Here is a 17,264-nt window from a genome sequence, read left to right on the forward strand (position 1 = left end):
ACTGATTATTCGACCATGTGGCTAAACCCCCGCAAGTGGAAGGTCGATCAAATTCAAGTCAAAAATACACCCTGAGAACTCCAAACTTGCTGGTCTCAATCTTCTACTTCCAAAACATTCACTTTGGAAACAAACCACATTGAAATCCCCCCAAATACACCAAGGGAGCTCCCACCAGCTATGCACCCCTACAAGCTCATCCCACAACAATCTTCTGTCGACATCTTGATTAGGCCCATACACACCTGCAAATGCCCACAAAAATCCATCTGATACACATTTAAATGAACATGCTATCATATATCTCCCTATGTATCCCCTTATTCCTCCACTTTCTCCACCACTCGCCTATCCCACATCACCACAATTCCTCCCGATGCCCGTGAAGAGGCCAAGTATACCCAATCTACATAAATACTGCTCCATAAACTCCGCACAGTCTTTCTACTGATCATTTTCAGCTTCGTCTCTTGTAAGCAAACAATGTCCGCTTTCCACTCACGAATTAAATGCCGAATCCGAAGACGCTTCTCTACCTCGTTGAGACCCCGGACATTCCAAGATACAATCTTGGGTTTCATTGGGAAACTAACAGCCCCTTCCCTTTTGCCCTATTTCTACTAGAGCTACCCTCCGAGTTCATTGACCACATCAATCTTTTGAGTTCCCGACTTTTCTTCGATTCCCCCTTCTTATTTTGGCGATGTCCAGCTTCCATAACAGTTAACAAAGCTATGAACTGCTCCTCATACCCATCACAAACAATCCCCACCACATGTTGAATTTTCTTTGCTTTATGTATTACCCAATCTGAGGCTTGATCTGGGAAATAGTAGTTCAATGGGATAGGATTCCCCATCTTGTTATTTAAATCCTGAAACCCACTCTCCACCGAAAGCTCCTCCAACCCACAAGCCTCAAGGATGAAAAGTTCAGGGATAAAATATTTACTCTTTTATTTAAAAAAAAACCAAAAACTTAATTGCCAAAAAAACAAAAATATTGAGGCAAAGTAATATTAGTACTCATATTTTCACTTCTGGACAGATTGGTCCTTGGGTTTTAAATTTAAAATTTTACTTCCAACAATTTGAAAATCGATAAACCAGTCATTTCGTCACTCTCCTGTTAGATACATCAACTAAACCTGTCACTTGTCTCATACTCCACGTTAGAGCCAATGGACTTTCTACACGCAGCAAAAAAAAGTGCATATTGGAACTAACAAAACAAAAAACAAAGTTTTTAAAAGTTTTTTTTAAGCACAAAATGGTTTCCCCTACCCGCCTCGTTTATCAATTTTTATAAAATTTAAAAAGAATGTATTTAAAAAAAAAAGTAAAAATGCATCCATTTATTATTTTGGACACGTGCTGAAAACCCATTGGTGCTAACATAGCATGAGAAAGGGTGGCATGGGTTTTGTTAACGACATAAACAAGAAAGCAACAAAAGAACTGGTTTTATCAATTTCGAAACTCCAGAGAGTTAAAAGTTCAATTAAACCTTCAAGTTTAAACTCAAGCACCAATATGCTCGTAATAGAAGATATAAGGACTAAATTAGACTTTACCCAAATACCAGTAATCATTCAATACTTGGGATGATCCAGCCAGCTTCAAGCATGATAACTTAAAAATATCTTGATATCTCTTATTTCCCTTTCCTCAATAGATATCATGCATTATTCATCTAAAACATAGCAACTCATTATTACATTGTTTCAATGGTCTAATCAAGCAGTCCAGTATAGATTAAAATAAAACCCCATAACTTAAAAAATTGGTGAGTGCTCATCTCACACCCAAACAAAAGGATGAAAAGGCCTCCACATGCTATGTAGTTACAATAATCTATCTTCTAATGCTCTTTTAATATTTTCTGTACAGAGATGTCAGGCCACAATACGCATAATGTGCATAATGTCAGGGGGTGGCTAATATATTGGGATGTGTGGTCTCTTTGCTGCCCATGAAGTACCTTGGGCTCCCGTTGGGAGCATCATTCAAAGCCAAGACTATTTGGGATGAGATGTTAGAGAAAATAGAGCGTAGGCTGGCTGGGTGGAAACGGGTGTATTTGTCTAAAGGGGGTCAGATCACACCAATAAAAAGCACCCTCTCAAACCTTCCCACTTATTTCTTGTCATTATTTCCTCTTCCCGCTAGTATTGTCTCACGAATTGAGAAGCTTCAACGAGATTTTCTGTGAGGAAGACTTGGAGATGAGTTTAAATTCCATTTAGTTGGGTGGGACAAGGAGTGCTCTCCCTTGAAGGGTGGTGGATTGGGGGTCCGTAATGTGAGGGCTTTCAATAAGGCTCTTCTCAGGAAGTGGATATGGAGATATAATTATGAGAGGGAAGCCTTATGGAAGATGGTGATTGATACTAAGTATGAGAGTATAAGGTGGGGTTGGTGCTCTAATGAAGTTAGGGGGGCATATGGGGTGGGTTTATGAAAGTATATTCGGAAAGGTTGGTGGTCTTTCTCTAGCAACACTAGGCTATGTATGGGGGTTGGCAATAGAATCAGTTTTTGGCATGACATTTGGGTTGGAGATATGGCTCTTAAGGATGTCTACCCCTCTATTTTCAGAATTGCAAGGAAACAAGATGCTGTTTAAGGATGTCTACCCCTCTATTTTCAGAATTGCAAGGGAACAAGATGCTGCGGTGGCTGACTTGCGGGATATTAATAATGGTGCGCAGCAATGGAACAAGTTAAGGACTAATGTTGTATTATGGTGCTGTGGGATATTAATAATTCAGGAGGCCCAAAATTGGGAAGTAGGAGTTCCTTAACTTGTTATACAACATTAGTCCTGCTGTTACAGCAGAGGATAAATTGGAGCGGCGGCCATCCGGGAAACGCAAATTTTCTGTATGCTCCTTTTATGAGACTCTTACTGCTCAAGGTAGGAATCACTTCCCTTGGAAGAACCTTTGGCGGATCAAGCACCTACAAATGCTGCTTTTTTTACTTGGACAACAGCTTTAGGGAAGATACTGAATGTTGATAATTTACGAAAGCATGGGCTTGTCATCATCGACTGGTACTGTATGTGCATAAATAGTGGTGAAACTGTGGATCATCTACTTTTACATTATGAGTTTGTAAGGGCCATATCGAATTATTTTTCCAGCAAAGTGGGATTAGCATGGATTATGCCGAGAAGGGTGGTTGAACTACTAGCTAGCTGGAGAGGGGTCATAGGGACACCACAGATTGTAGTTGTGTGGAAGATGGCTCCCATTTGTATTTTTTGGTGTATCTGGAGAGAAAATAATGATAGAAATTTCGAGGATCATGAATGCTCTTTGGAAGAGTTTTAGGAGTTTTTTTTTTTTTTTTTTTTTTTTATTCGTAAAGAGTTTAAGAGTTTTTCTGGAAGACTTTATTTATGTGGGCCATTGCTTTAAATTTAAATGGTCTCAGTTTCCATGACTTCCTTGTAACCATTTCTAGTTCCTAAATAGGTGTAATCACATGTATACCTGTTGTGTACTTGGGCTATGCCTATCTTTATATCAATAAAATATCTTCTTATAAAAAAAAAGATGTCAGGTCACAAGGTAAGTGGTATTTCAACTTGGTTGATATAAAAATACGGACATGTGTGTGTTTGTATATAGTTATGGGCTCTATTTAAGGAAGATAAAACTTCTTTTTTTTTTATCAGTATTTAAGATAAACTTTATTATTAAGCAATGAAGGCACTACCCGAGTATACAAGGAATATAAAAAAGACAGAACGAGTCAAAAAGAGTAAAGGTAAATATTATGTATGTGGGAAAACTTTACAAAGCAAACCTTTTTAAATTGGTTCTCCCAGTAATGATTACAGTATGATGCACGCTCGTGCCTGCTCAGCATATTCAGAGCAGAAGGCATAGAGTCAAAACCAGGTAGACCTACCTGAAAACGTGAGGTTAACATAATAAAATTGCATCTTGAAAAAAGAACTGTGTGACAAAAGGTATACAGAAGGAAAGTAAGAAAAATAAGCAAAAGCAATCATCATCAGTATTTAGGTCAACTATATATCTCTAATAAGTAGATATATGAAATCAACCTTTTCTGCCAGAACCCGGAGGGCTACTTCAGTTGACTCGCCAATTTTTTCATAGTTTCCCTTGTCAGGATTATATTGTAAGATAGACTCGTTACAAAGGGCTGAACACATTGCTATGTGGAGAAGACAAGGTAACTGAGCTGGAAAATCAAGCTGCAAAACAACCCAAAAAATTATATTGATGTACCCCGAAATGGTAGATCCTGAATGAAGACATGAACTACATATTTCTAGACTGATTACAAAAACTCAAGCAACATTATATTTCTTTTTAATAAAATTTGGCTCAACTCAGTTTATGCTCGTGAATAAAGCTCACATAAGCTCAACTTCTCTTTTTTTTTTTTTTTTTTTTGATCGGTACATAAGCTCAACTTCTCTACATACAATTCTATGGAGAAATGAATTTTGCAAGTAGCAATTAAAGTAACGTTGATGTAAATGTGTTGCAGAATATGCAAAATAAAATACCTGCGTCCCAGTGCTGTCAAAAATAATTCCTTCTGGGGCATATGTTGTCCCACTAACATCAAATTCAGAGATCACAGGACCATGCTCCACAGAATGAACCACACATATCTGGCCAGACAGAGTAGCAGAGGATGAATTTTCTTTTAGAGGCAGTAACTGAGGTAATTTCAAATGTAAAATTATTTTGAAAAAATAAAAACATTTCAGTCTGTAATATTATGTGGATGGTCATAGGGGCATATCTATTATCCGAATCACAACCTCAAAGCCTCAAATTTCCTCTCTGAAAGAGGAGGTAAAATCCTTAAATTTCAAAAAAGCACGAGGAAAACAGAGAAATAATGTCTGTCATATTGCATTGTAGCAAGTATTTCTCATCCTACGTCTCAGAGAGGCCCACATAAGTATTGGTGTGTTCATAAATATAGGAAGTATTTATATGAATGTCTTGCACAGAGCATCTTACAATTTTGTATGCATGTTGATATTTATGTGCATGTGTGTAGGTAGAATAATTCACTATTCAATCTTCAACAAAAAAGAAGAAGAAGAAGAAGAAAATAATGAAAAGCCAAAAGAAAAAAATGAATTCATTACTGTAAGGATGATCCTCTACAATAATGGCAAATTACAGCCTTATGGAATATGGGAGAAGGTAGATCGAGCATTTCCAAAGGAAATAATAATTTCTTTAATTATCCCAACTGAATATTTCAGAAGTCAACTCTCTCAGCAAGCTTATTCTCCCGATTACTGAAAGTCTGCACTTCAGTCAGTTTTTTTTTTTTTTTTGACAAGTCGGCCAAAAGATTTTGCTGTTGAGCTTTCATCAAATTCCAATATATAACTGTTAGGAAAAACATGTGTGTCCACACACAAACACACCCACAGGATTCCAACCAACCACTTAGTCTGCAGCCCAGCAGACTTGGCATATAATTGAAGAAAATGGAATGAAATTGAATGCATGAGAGCTATTGTCTGTTAAGAAGATAACATGCTGCCAGCAAAGGAAATGAAAATACAAATTGCATGGTTAAATCTTCTCCACCCAGTGTCCATGTGCAAGCAAAAAACCTATGCAGAGAGGAGGAAATAAGAATGTCCATGTGAGATACATTAAATCTTTTTTTTTTTATAAGTAAGATACATTAAATCTAATAAGTACAGAACAAGAAAATTCAGATTCAGATCATTACCACAAAATGACACTATATGATAGCAGAAAGTAGTTAATAGAAAGATAGGCTTTGAAAGATGAAAAGTAAAAAAATTTTAAGGTGCTCCAGTTAAATGGTGCAAGAGTTTTAAAGTGTTCAATTTCTTTGTCTGAGGAGAATCACCTTTGATACAGACATCATATTAGTAGTCAGAGTTCCAGTCTTGTCACTGCAAATTACAGTAGTGCAGCCTAAGGTCTCAACAGATGGCAATGATCGCACAACAGCATTCAACCGAGCCATTCGCTTTGTACCAAGAGCCAAACATCTACAGTATGAGTTGAGAAAAACCGAGTGAAGCAGAAAATTGGAAACACATAATCAGTCCTATTAGATAAGATGCATTCTGAGCTGCTAAAAAATACAAACTAAATAAGCCCTCAAACAGCAACATGAAAAATAAAAATAAAAATAAAAAACACCATGTGCGATTAATCAAATCAAGTGAAGCTGAAAAATGGAAATACATATCAAACCTATTATATAAGATGCATGCTGAGCTGCTAAGAAAATACAAAATAAAATAAGCCATCAAACAGCCACAGAAGGAAAAAAATAAAAAAAAAAGGTAACACTAGGGGGGTGGGGAAGGAAAAATCAGACATACCATTCAACATGCTATAGTATGGGACATAGTTATAATTTTTTATTTAAAAAAAAAAACAAAAAACAAAAGTCAAAAGCATATAAAACTCCAATCAAAGAACTAAAGAAGAAAAGATTTTGCATTTTCAACAATTTAAAACATATAATCACAATATAGAGAAAGAGGGATAGTACTAAAAAAGAATTACAAGAATGGGAGTTAGTCTATGCAAACATTTACTCTTTGACACCTCAGGAACAAATTTTCTGGACTTCCTATACTATGAATTCCCAATTGAAGCACTCTTCCGATAAGTGCTTTATTTTTCCTTTAGGTTCCAGCATCTCTTGCATTTTATTTGGTTTTGAGGCAGCTTTCATACCCACATGGGACAGACAATACTCCCAAGTCAGTGTGTGTTTCTCTACATAAAGTTAAATTAACCTGTATCTACATCAGTATAGCAACTGGGAATTATTAATGTAAGATAAAGTAAAAGCACTCACGTTGTAACAACAGCAGGAAGCCCTTCAGGAATCGCTGCAACTGCAAGAGCAACTGCAATCTAGACAGAGACCCAAAAAAATCTTTAAAACATATTAAAATTGGTAATGTGTGAGACTTTTTATTTAGTTCTGAGTCCTAAATCCAAACATATTGACCAACTCCAATTAAAAACTACCAAAAGCCTCAAAATTTAAGGGAAATGCCGAGTAAAATGAAGATCAACATGCCTACTTATCTGACAGCTATCAAGAGATTCATAGCACCCACACATCTTTTGTGAAGAAAACCTTTCATGCCAAGCTAAAATATAGAAAATTAATCCAATCTGAATCAAAATGACCCCTCAGCCTGAATTTTTCTTTTGATAGCTCGGATGATTTTATTAATAAGCACAAAGGTGCAACCCAAGTACAAAAGTAGTATGCATGAGATACCTATGTAGTAGAAGAAAAAGATTCTTGAAAATCATGTAAACTATGTCCATTAAAGTTTATAGATGCAGTCCATTAAAGAAGATTATGATTTCAAAGAATTTTATATATTTGAAACCAATTTTATAAAAGCTTTCTGCCTGATGTCAGCCAAACTTTAAGAAGACTGCATTAGAGTAAACAGAAAGAACTGAGACACCAAAAACAACTTTTATTGCAAAAGCTAATAAAGAAGAGGAGCCTTGTTCATGAAAAATTACCTTAAAGTAATGAATTGCACCACGCAGGAACCCTCCGTGGGCAGGGTCACGAAAGTGACCAATATTTACAAGCCATACCAGTATACAAATCCCTGCAATAACCTAATAACATAACCATTGTTAATATGTTATCAAATAGAAACTAGTGATTGAACCATAAACTCAAACAAGATTTAAAGATATGCGATAGGAAAATGTCGGGGAATCGCAAAACTCTTTTTATACATGAAACACGTGATACTTGTAAGAAAGAATGACAATCCCATAGTTAAAAAACAGCATAAACTATTAATTGTTAACGAACTTCTATCCTCAGAAAGCACATTAGAACACTTTGCCACTCAGCAACATAAATCGAGTAGAAGCCTGATATAGGCCCAAGAAGATGCAGTATCAGGTCAAAGATGAGAAAAGCAAAAGCTCAACCACAACCCAGATTTTAAACAGAACCATTTTGTACACACCATACACATCCTCCATGATAATCACATATCTATGCCCCTGAACATAAAACAGCATCAGGTCAAAGAAGAGAAAAACAAAGACTCAACTGCAACCCAGATTTTAAACAGAACCGTTTTGTACACACCATACACATCCTCCATGATAACCATAATATATCAATGCCCCTGAACATATTGAAGACTGGAGATTGAAGACAATTTGCAATCACCTTGGCCAAAAAAGTACCAAATTCATCCAGCTTCTTTTTCAATGGCGTCACTTCCTGCAAACAATTGTGGTATAAGCAACTAGATTGTAAAAATACAGCTCACATTTAAATAGGAGTTCAATCATATTATCGTTCTGGTAAGAATGCTTCGATATCATTTTTTTGATAAGTAATAAAATTTTATTCAGAAGCCCGTGTACACATGAAGTATACAAAAAATAAGAATGCTTCGATATAATTAGCCATAGGAAATCAAATATGGAAATGCCCATTTTGTAATTACATGAAAAAAACTCTAGACCCACAACAAGGTCAACCAGGTGGTCAAGATATCAATTCAAACATCAACAGCTACTTCAGAATTGATATTGAGAAGAAGCCATAAATAGTATATTCGTCCCCAAGTTTTAATCTATCAGTGTCCACATTACATAAATTTGTTGAATCTTTCTGTTAATGCAGTCAATTTGTATGCTACCCATTTACCAACTAATAAACAGTTGATACCCATATTGCATCTCTGTGGTAGAATGACATGCATAAATGACGGGAAGAATGATATTGGCAATAGATATTTCTATAAATACACAACTACAAAAGAAAATAAGCAGTACATGTGCAAACAAAATACCTGGCAAAAGACAACTCTCCAGATACAAAATACAGTCTAAAGCAGAAGTTATAAAAAGCTTACATCTTCTGTTTGCAACATTGAATCACGTATGCTGCCCATTGCTGTGTTGGTACCAACTCCTACCACAACAGCTCTTGCCCTACCAGCAACCACTACAGTACCCTGGTGGTCAAAATATGCAAGAACCTCTTTATTGCTAAAAAAATTAACATCAACAGCTTTTGAAGAAAACAGCAGAAAACTATAAAAAACTAAAACAAAAAAAAAAATCCTTCAATTCTCTGCTAGTAATAAGATTTCAAAAATCAGTTCATACCAAAACAATATTCTGCAAAATTATGTTCTTTACCTATCAAAAAAAAATATTCTGCAAAATTCCGTTCTTCCCAACTTTTTTTTTTTACAAGTAAAACAATATTATTAATAGGGATAGGCATAGCCCAAGTACACAAGATGGTATACAAGAGATAAGGCCTATCTAGGTCAAAGTAGAGGAAACAAGAAAATCATGAAAATTTAGGCCATTAAAATCTAAAGCTATGGCCCATAGTACTAAAGTACAGAAAAATAAAGAACAAAGTTCCTCTGGTGACCGCTCCTTGTTTTTGAAAGTCCGATCGTTACACTCTTGTCATATGCACCACATAATGCATATCGAGATCATCTTCCACACGGCCTTGATTTGTCGAACACCTCTCAAAAGTGTCTAGCTAGCCAGTAGATCAACCACTGTGGCAGGCATTACAAAAGTTAACTCTACTCGGTTGAACACTTCAATCCACAAGGCTCTAGCTGTCTCGCAATGTAACAACAGATGCTCCACTGTCTCACTTGATTTCTTACACATACAACACTAGTCTAGAATAACAACACGACGCTTCCTCAAATTATCAGTTGTCAAAATCTTTCCCAAGGCTGCTGACCAAGTGAAGAAAGCCGTTTTAGGAGGCACCTTATTCCTCCAAATTTTTCTCCATGGGAATTGACTATTTGGTAAATGTGAGAGGTACTTATAGTAGGATCGAACCGAGAAAGCACCCTTACCCACAAGTGTCCACCACAACCTATCGACTTGTTGTCCATTCAGCTCCACAGAATATAGTAAGCTGAAAAAAGCCTCAAAATTGTCTACTTCCCAATCTTGCGCCACTTTACTGAAAGTGACATTCCACTGCACCTAGTCCCCTGATCTTAGCATGAGGTCTGCTACTGAAGCTCCTTGATCATGTGCCAACCAGTAAACAGGAGGAAAATAATCCTTTAGAGCCTCATACCCGCACCATATGTCCCTCCAAAACTTTATCCTAGAACCCTCACCTAGCACTAATTTGGTGCAGCGATTAAATAGCCCCCACCCTTGCCTTATATGCTTCCAAACCCCCACTCCATGAGGCCCATTTACCTCTCCAATACGCCAACCACCCCACAAACTTCCATATTTGCAATCAACCACTAATTTCCATAGGGCTTCCGGTTCCATATTATATCTCCATAGTCATTTCCCAAGTAGGGCCCGATTGAAAGTTCACATATTTTTTATCCCCAACCCACCTGAAGAAACTGGCCTGCACACCTTGTCTCAACTGACTAGATGGAATTTGAAATCTTCCTCCATCCCGCTCCATAAGAAATCACAATGGAGTTTTTCAATCCGTGCCGCCACACAAGCTGAAATTGGAAATAAAGACAAAAAATCAGTTGGTATGTTAGAGAGAGTACTCTTGATTAGAGTCACCCAGCCTCCTTTTGACAAGTACAATCTCTTCCACCTTGCCAATCTTCGTTCTATCTTCTCGATAACTGTATCCCAAATTGATAAAGCCCGTGAGGCAGCCCCCAACGGCAATCCCAGATTTCTTAGACTGAGAGTGACCCACCTCTATGGCAGTGAGAAGAGCCATAAACTATTTCTCAAAACCCACACACTCCATTCCCACACAGTGTTGAATTTCCTTTACCTTTCGGAGTACCCAGTCAGACACATTGAACTTGTTTGGTAACATACAATCCAAAGGAATGGGCTCCCCTTCTCTAGAAACCCCCTATGAATTCGATGACATCCCCTCCTCCCCCCAAAAAAAAAAAAAAAAAAATATTTATGCCCTCTCATTCAACCACAGTGCCCATTGAGCTCCACATCGTTTCCAGAAATTGGAGTTATCATTTCTGTTTCAGGAACCATCACCACATCACTACCACCAATGGGGTTGAGCATCTGAGATAGCCCCTCTACAACAATCTCGACACTATCCTCAACGAAATCCATCCTTATCTCTCCCTCTCCTTCCACAACAACTTGAGATGCTCCTCAGGTTGATGTAGGGCATCCGCCTGAGAAAGTGGTGCTTCCAGGGTATTTATCGGCATTTTCTGGCCACAATAACCCAGGAATGTGACTGTTCGTGGCGAGATCTCCTCTGTTTCCCCTTTCCGCAACAATGTCGACAATTCCACCACCGTCGTCAAGGCTTTCTGGACCACAGTCGATGGTCCCACAGCTAGTTGCAGTGCACCCAATGATTTCTCCGGCAAGGTTGCGGGGTTTCCTTTAGTGGTGGGCCAACGGTCAAACCCCCCTTACGAATCCTCCAAACGGGAAGAGCCCCGACAGGCTGAGGCCTTGAGCTAACATGCTCAAGCCCAACTAACTGGGGCCTTACAGCAGTTGAGATTTTCCCCTTTTTCCCCACTAGATAAGGCCTTGAGCTAACAGGCTCAGGCCCAACTGGTTGGGGCCTTATAGTGCCCAATTGATTGGGGCCCTAAGCTAACGGGCCTAGGCCCTTGTTACGCTGATTTGATCCCACACTCAAACCAACACAAGGCCCACTTCTTTCCAAGCCCACCTGCTCCCTTATAAGCCAATCCACCTTATTATGTAAAGTGCTCAACTAAGCCTTCACATCCAACAGTGTACTAAGGACTTCCCCCTCTGCCACACCACCTGCAGGTCTGCCACAACCACCCTACCACTGTACTGGACAAAAATCTCTGTCAGAGTCATGTCTGTTACCCTTCCTAGTATTAGCACCTCTCTGCCCTTCCACGCCATCGTCCCCTTTTCGAAATTCACAAGGTTGCTCCACCATCAGCGCCTCCCTATAGGAGTGAGTTTGGGGCTGGACCTTCGCCACCTGTGGTCTCATCATTGCTCCGTCACTGTAAGTGATCCTCCAATCGTGAACAAACTACCACAAAGCCTCCCCCATCCTTTTCCACCCTTTGCCCTCCTCCTCAGGAACAAATATAAAGTTCCTCCTACCACCACCACCACCATATTCCACCACCGTGATATAGCGGCCTCGACCATTCGAACAACACTACGCTATAAAACTAAGACTGCCTTCCCTGACTGTGGTGAAGAAATCTCTCTTTTCTTCCTTCATGCAAGCTTCCAAGGCCTTTGCCAGCCATTGCACCGTTGAGAGTCCCAGAACCAACTTTGACCCACCCTCCAGCTTCTCTCTGTAATAATCAAGAGACCCCCCTCCTTCACAAGTGAAAAATTTTTTGATTCTTTTTCAATGTCTTTTGAAAAACCCATTCTAAGCACACCAACACCCAAAACTCAGTCGTGTAATGCTGTCACAAACCACCCAAACTCAGCGGAGAGAACATGTGTTGTTTTCCATCGTCAAGAGAAAATGTACCGAGATCAAAAAGTGTACAAAAAGATACACGCAACTAGTAAGAGAAGAAAAAGAGCAAGTCTTTCAAATCTAGCAAGCTAGATAGTTGGGAGCTGTTGTGAATAACCATCCAAATATAGGCAGTGCAGAATAATAGCCAACTCATAATCTAGCATAAGGTGATCAATGCTTTTCTTGTTCTTTTTGCACATAAAACACCAATCAGTTACTACAATATACATCTGAAATTATCCATTCTTAAGATCTTTCCTAAGATCGCCATCCAAAAAAAGCTACCCTCAAAGAATTGTTACTCCAAATACGTTTCCAAGGAAATGAAGAGCCAACTAGAGGGATGAGCGCATTGAAAAAGGATATAACCTTGAAGATACATTTTTTGAATGGTTTCCAACATATTTGATCATCACTACCCCACCTGCAGGAATGCAACTTGTTGAAGAACAAACAAAGATGCTTCATCTCTCAATCACAGGCCAGTCTAATAAAAGCAACATTCCACATTCCATTGGCACATGCTGTCATAAATCTACAAGTGTTATGCAACCAAAGCCTCATTGCATTAGGATAAAAAAACAGCCATAGGAAGATAGTCAGGGCTGGTTCCTGCATCACACATCATACCAAAATATGATGTTAGAACTATCATCCATCACATATTAAATAAAATGAGATTACCACCCTCCTAATTTTTTTCCATAGCCTAACCCCAATAGACCTACTGATCTCATTGGAACAGCATCCTCCCCATAAACATGGGCTGGGCATGTCCAACTGTTTATGATGCAAGTGCTTCTAAGGGTCCGCCCCAGTAATTGAACAAAATGTGCTTAGGGCCCATATACAACCTATCAACACACGTTCCCTTTTGTTTAGGTAATCCTTTGTATATTTCTTGTATACTTTGGCACACCCTTCGATTTTTAATGAATTTAGATTACTTCTTAAAAAATACTTATCCACCTCCTTTTTGAAAACCATCAGCATTTCTCTAAGTTGGCTAAAATCCAAATAACCACTTCAGTCCTTATTGTGCTGCTCACTTTCAACATCCTTTTTTTTATCGGTAATCAAGAAGTGATATTCATAGCAATAGGCATAGCCCAAGTACACAGGTAGTATACATGAGAAACATCTAACTAGAGGTTACAATAGAAAATAGAAGGTCATGGACACTTCATCCATTACACACTATGGCCCCCACCCATACGAACAAGGACTTAAAACTTTTAGCTCATCCATTGTTCTCTCTTGATCTTCAAAGCTTCTAGCATTTCTCTCCCTCCAAATACACCAACACATACATTTTTTTGTTTTTTATAAGTAAAAATTATATATATCAAAAGGAGAAACCAAGTACACTGAATGTATACAAGAAAACACATTGCCCAAAAAGCCCCTAATGACCCAAAAAGCCCGTGGAAAAACAACCCAAAATACACCAAACCCGACCCCAACCCCTTGATTCCCTTCTTCACAATGCCCTCCCTTTACACCAACACATACATATAGGAATCATTCACCAGATGGCCGCTATCTGTGAGTTACCATGAAGGTCTCTCCAACTTGCTAGGAAATCCACCAATCTGAGAGGCATGACCCATGACAATCCGATTCTAGTGAACAAATCATCCCACATGTTCTTGGCCACCTCACAGTGTAAAAGCAGATGATCTACTGATTCTCCATGTTTCTTACACATACAACACCAATCCAACACAATTACCCATCATTTCCTCAGATTGTCTGTAGTGAGGATCTTATCCGAGGATGCTAACCATACAAAGAAAGCTGCTTTTGAGGAAGCTTTTGTCTGCCATATACTCTTCCACGGGAAACTAGTCATTCCAGGACTCATTAGCACTTGGTAAAATGATCTAATAGTGAAATTACCTTTCTTGGAATGACTCCAGTACATCGTATTCCTGGTATCCCTTGGCATATTTACAGAATACAATGCCGCAAAGAACTCAATAATAGACTCCAACTCCCAATCTTGGGCTGCCCTAATGAAATCAATGTTCCATTGAGGGAAACCATTTGAGAAGGCCAAAAGATCAGCAATCGCTGCATCCTTTTCTCTTGCAAGCTCAAAGATAACAGGGAAGGTGTCTCAGAGGCTATGATTACCAACCTATTTGTCATACCAAAAACTGACACGAGAACCATCGCCCACCGCCATGTTTTCATGTCTCCTAAAGGTCTCCCAATGTCTTCTAATATTTTTCCGCAATCCCACTCCATGTGCACCTCGTACCTCATTCGAGCACAATCATCCTCAAGCCTCTCCAAATTGTAAATCTATAACAGACTTCCATAGGGCCTCCCTTTCATGTTGGTACCTCCACAACTATTTACCCAAGAGAGCTTGATTGAATTTCGTCAAGTGGCAGATCCCCAATCCTCCCCCATAAATTGGAGTACAAATCGTCGACCAATTAACTAGATGAAATTTGAACTCTTCCCCCAGTCCACTCCACAAGAAATCCCTTTGTAGCTTCTCAATACGGTTAGCTACCTTTAAAGGAAGCAGGAACAAAGACAAAAAGTAGGTGGGTAGGTTTGAAAGAGTGCTTTTAATTAAAGTCAGCCTACCTCCTTTCGACAAATATAACATCTTCCAAGAAGCCAACCAGCGCTCCACCTTTTCGACCGCGTCATTCCAAATCCTTATAGATTTAAAGGAAGCGCCCAATGGTAAACCAAGATACTTTAGAGGTATAGATGATAACTTGCAACCCAAGAGTGTAGCAACGTTTTTCGTATCATGGATAGCCCCCACTGGTACTAATTCAGACTTTGAAAGGTTGATATTCAAGCCTGATACAGCTGCAAAACAAAGGAGTAGCGCCCTCAAAGCTTGAATGTGTCCAAGATGTGCACCACAAAAGATGAGGGTGTCATCGACAAACAACAAGTGAGAAATATTGAGATCACCATTCCCCACCGAATAACCATGGAGTAGCCCACCTTCCACAAGACTCTCAATCATCTTACTAAGAGCTTCCATGACAAATAAAAAAAGTAAAGAAGATAGCGGATCCCCCTGTCTCAAGCCACGAGAGGAGTCGAAGAAACCCACCGGTGAGCCATTCACCAAGATAGAGAAACGAACTGAAGAGATGTAGAATTCCACCCATTTTTCCATCTTCCCCCAAAACCACATCTTTCCAGTAAGTAAAGTAAAAACTGCCAGTTGACGTGGTCATATGCTTTCTCCATGCCTAGCTTGCAAAGTAACCCGGGTTCTCTAGACTTGTCGTCCATACAGAACTTCATTTGCAATAAGCAATGAATCGAGTATTTGTCTACCTTTGACAAATGCATTTTGCGGCTTCGAAATAAGTTTTTCCACCACCGAGCTCAATCTATTCGCTAGCACTTTGGACAAGATTTTATACACCCCATTCACGAGACTAATGGGATGATAGTCTCTAACATCCGCAAACCCCACCTTTTTGGGAATGAGTGCTAAGAAGATAGCATTGACTCTTTTCAAATCTAGCATTTGTATGAAACTCAAGAAAGACTTGCATTAGATCTTCCTTAATCACCTCCCAACAAGTTTGAAAGAAACCTAATGTAAACTCGTCCGGACCGGGAGCCTTATCACTTGCCATACCTCTGATAAGTCTGCACACCTCCTCTTCTGCAAACGGCCTCTCCATCCACTCTGCACTCTGCTGATCTATTGCTGAAAAATTCAAACCATCCACTTTCGGTCTCCAAATATGCTTTTCAAATAAGAGTTGTTGATAGTACTGATCAATGTAGTTGTTGATTACCACCTGATCCGATGAAACTGCCCCATCTACCATCAAAGAATCAATAGCGTTGTTCCTCCTATGTGAATTAGCCACCCTGTGGAAGAATTTCATGCACTTATCCCCCTCCTGGAGCCAGAGCACCCTTGATTTATGTCTCCATGAAACCTCCTCCATCAAAGTAACTCTTTCAAGTTCAGCTACTACCTGCCTCTTGCGGTTTTTTTTAGAAACCGAAAGTGTTCTGGCCTCTTCCTCTCCTTCCAACCCCTGTAACTCCTCCATAAGGGAACGCCTCTGCTGAAGCACATTGCCAAAAACTTATTCATTCCATTGCTTCAAGTCATGTTTCAGTGCTTTCAACTTTTTTGCCATTATAAAACTTGGGGAACCATGGAAATTGTAAGAAGACCACCATAGTCTGACCCTGTCTACAAAACCGTCAGTTTTTAGCCACATATTCTCAAACTTAAAATACCTTCTACCACCTTGGATGCCTCCACAGTCTAAAATGATGGGGAAGTGATCGGAGCATAACCGGGATAACCTTATTTGAGCTACATCCGTGAAGTGTGACTCCCATTTAGGAGTTAGCAAAAATCTATCGATCCTAGACCAAGATGGAACTTCTCGATTGTTGGACCAAGTGAACGTGCCTCCTGCAAGTGGAATGTCCATAAGCTCCCACTCTAAAATGAAATCAGAAAAAAACCCTCATTGCTGGAGTGATGTTAGATACACTCGATCTTTCGCTTGGAAAACAAGATATGTTGAAGTCTCCACCAATACAACTTGGTAGCTCCCACCAACTAAGAAGTCACGCCAATTCTTCCCACAATAGCCTTCTCTCCGAATCAATATTTGGGCCATAAACTCCAGCAAATGCCCATTTGAAACCGTCTTCTAAGTTCACAAAAGAGCATGCGACAGAAAAGGCCCCCACACAATCCTCCACCATATCTACCACCCATTTATTGAACATAAGCAGAACTCCCCT

General features: G+C 39.2%; 1 protein-coding gene across 3 annotated transcripts in view; it reads right to left on the reverse strand.

The window, feature by feature from the left end:
* The window catches only part of LOC121259730 (calcium-transporting ATPase 3, endoplasmic reticulum-type), a 43,659-nt gene that overhangs the window by 15,995 nt on the left and 10,400 nt on the right, over nucleotides 1–17,264 (reverse strand). For 2 of the 3 annotated variants that reach the window (XR_005939627.1, XM_041161452.1), the window contains exons 11-19: nucleotides 9,173–9,205; nucleotides 8,917–9,018; nucleotides 8,223–8,276; nucleotides 7,550–7,651; nucleotides 6,858–6,916; nucleotides 5,889–6,033; nucleotides 4,546–4,653; nucleotides 4,075–4,227; nucleotides 3,813–3,917 (exon numbers count right to left, since the gene is read on the reverse strand). Coding sequence is in view for 2 of the 3 variants with exons in the window: in XM_041161452.1 (XP_041017386.1) it covers nucleotides 3,813–3,917; nucleotides 4,075–4,227; nucleotides 4,546–4,653; nucleotides 5,889–6,033; nucleotides 6,858–6,916; nucleotides 7,550–7,651; nucleotides 8,223–8,276; nucleotides 8,917–9,018; nucleotides 9,173–9,205 (861 nt within the window). In the remaining variant the exon portion in view is untranslated. The remainder of the gene's footprint in view (nucleotides 1–3,812; nucleotides 3,918–4,074; nucleotides 4,228–4,545; nucleotides 4,654–5,888; nucleotides 6,034–6,857; nucleotides 6,917–7,549; nucleotides 7,652–8,222; nucleotides 8,277–8,916; nucleotides 9,019–9,172; nucleotides 9,206–17,264) is intronic. The other variant, XM_041161453.1, reaches the window with a different exon arrangement.

Source organism: Juglans microcarpa x Juglans regia, chromosome 4D (genome assembly GCF_004785595.1).
Source record: "Juglans microcarpa x Juglans regia isolate MS1-56 chromosome 4D, Jm3101_v1.0, whole genome shotgun sequence".
NCBI lineage: Eukaryota > Viridiplantae > Streptophyta > Magnoliopsida > Fagales > Juglandaceae > Juglans > Juglans microcarpa x Juglans regia.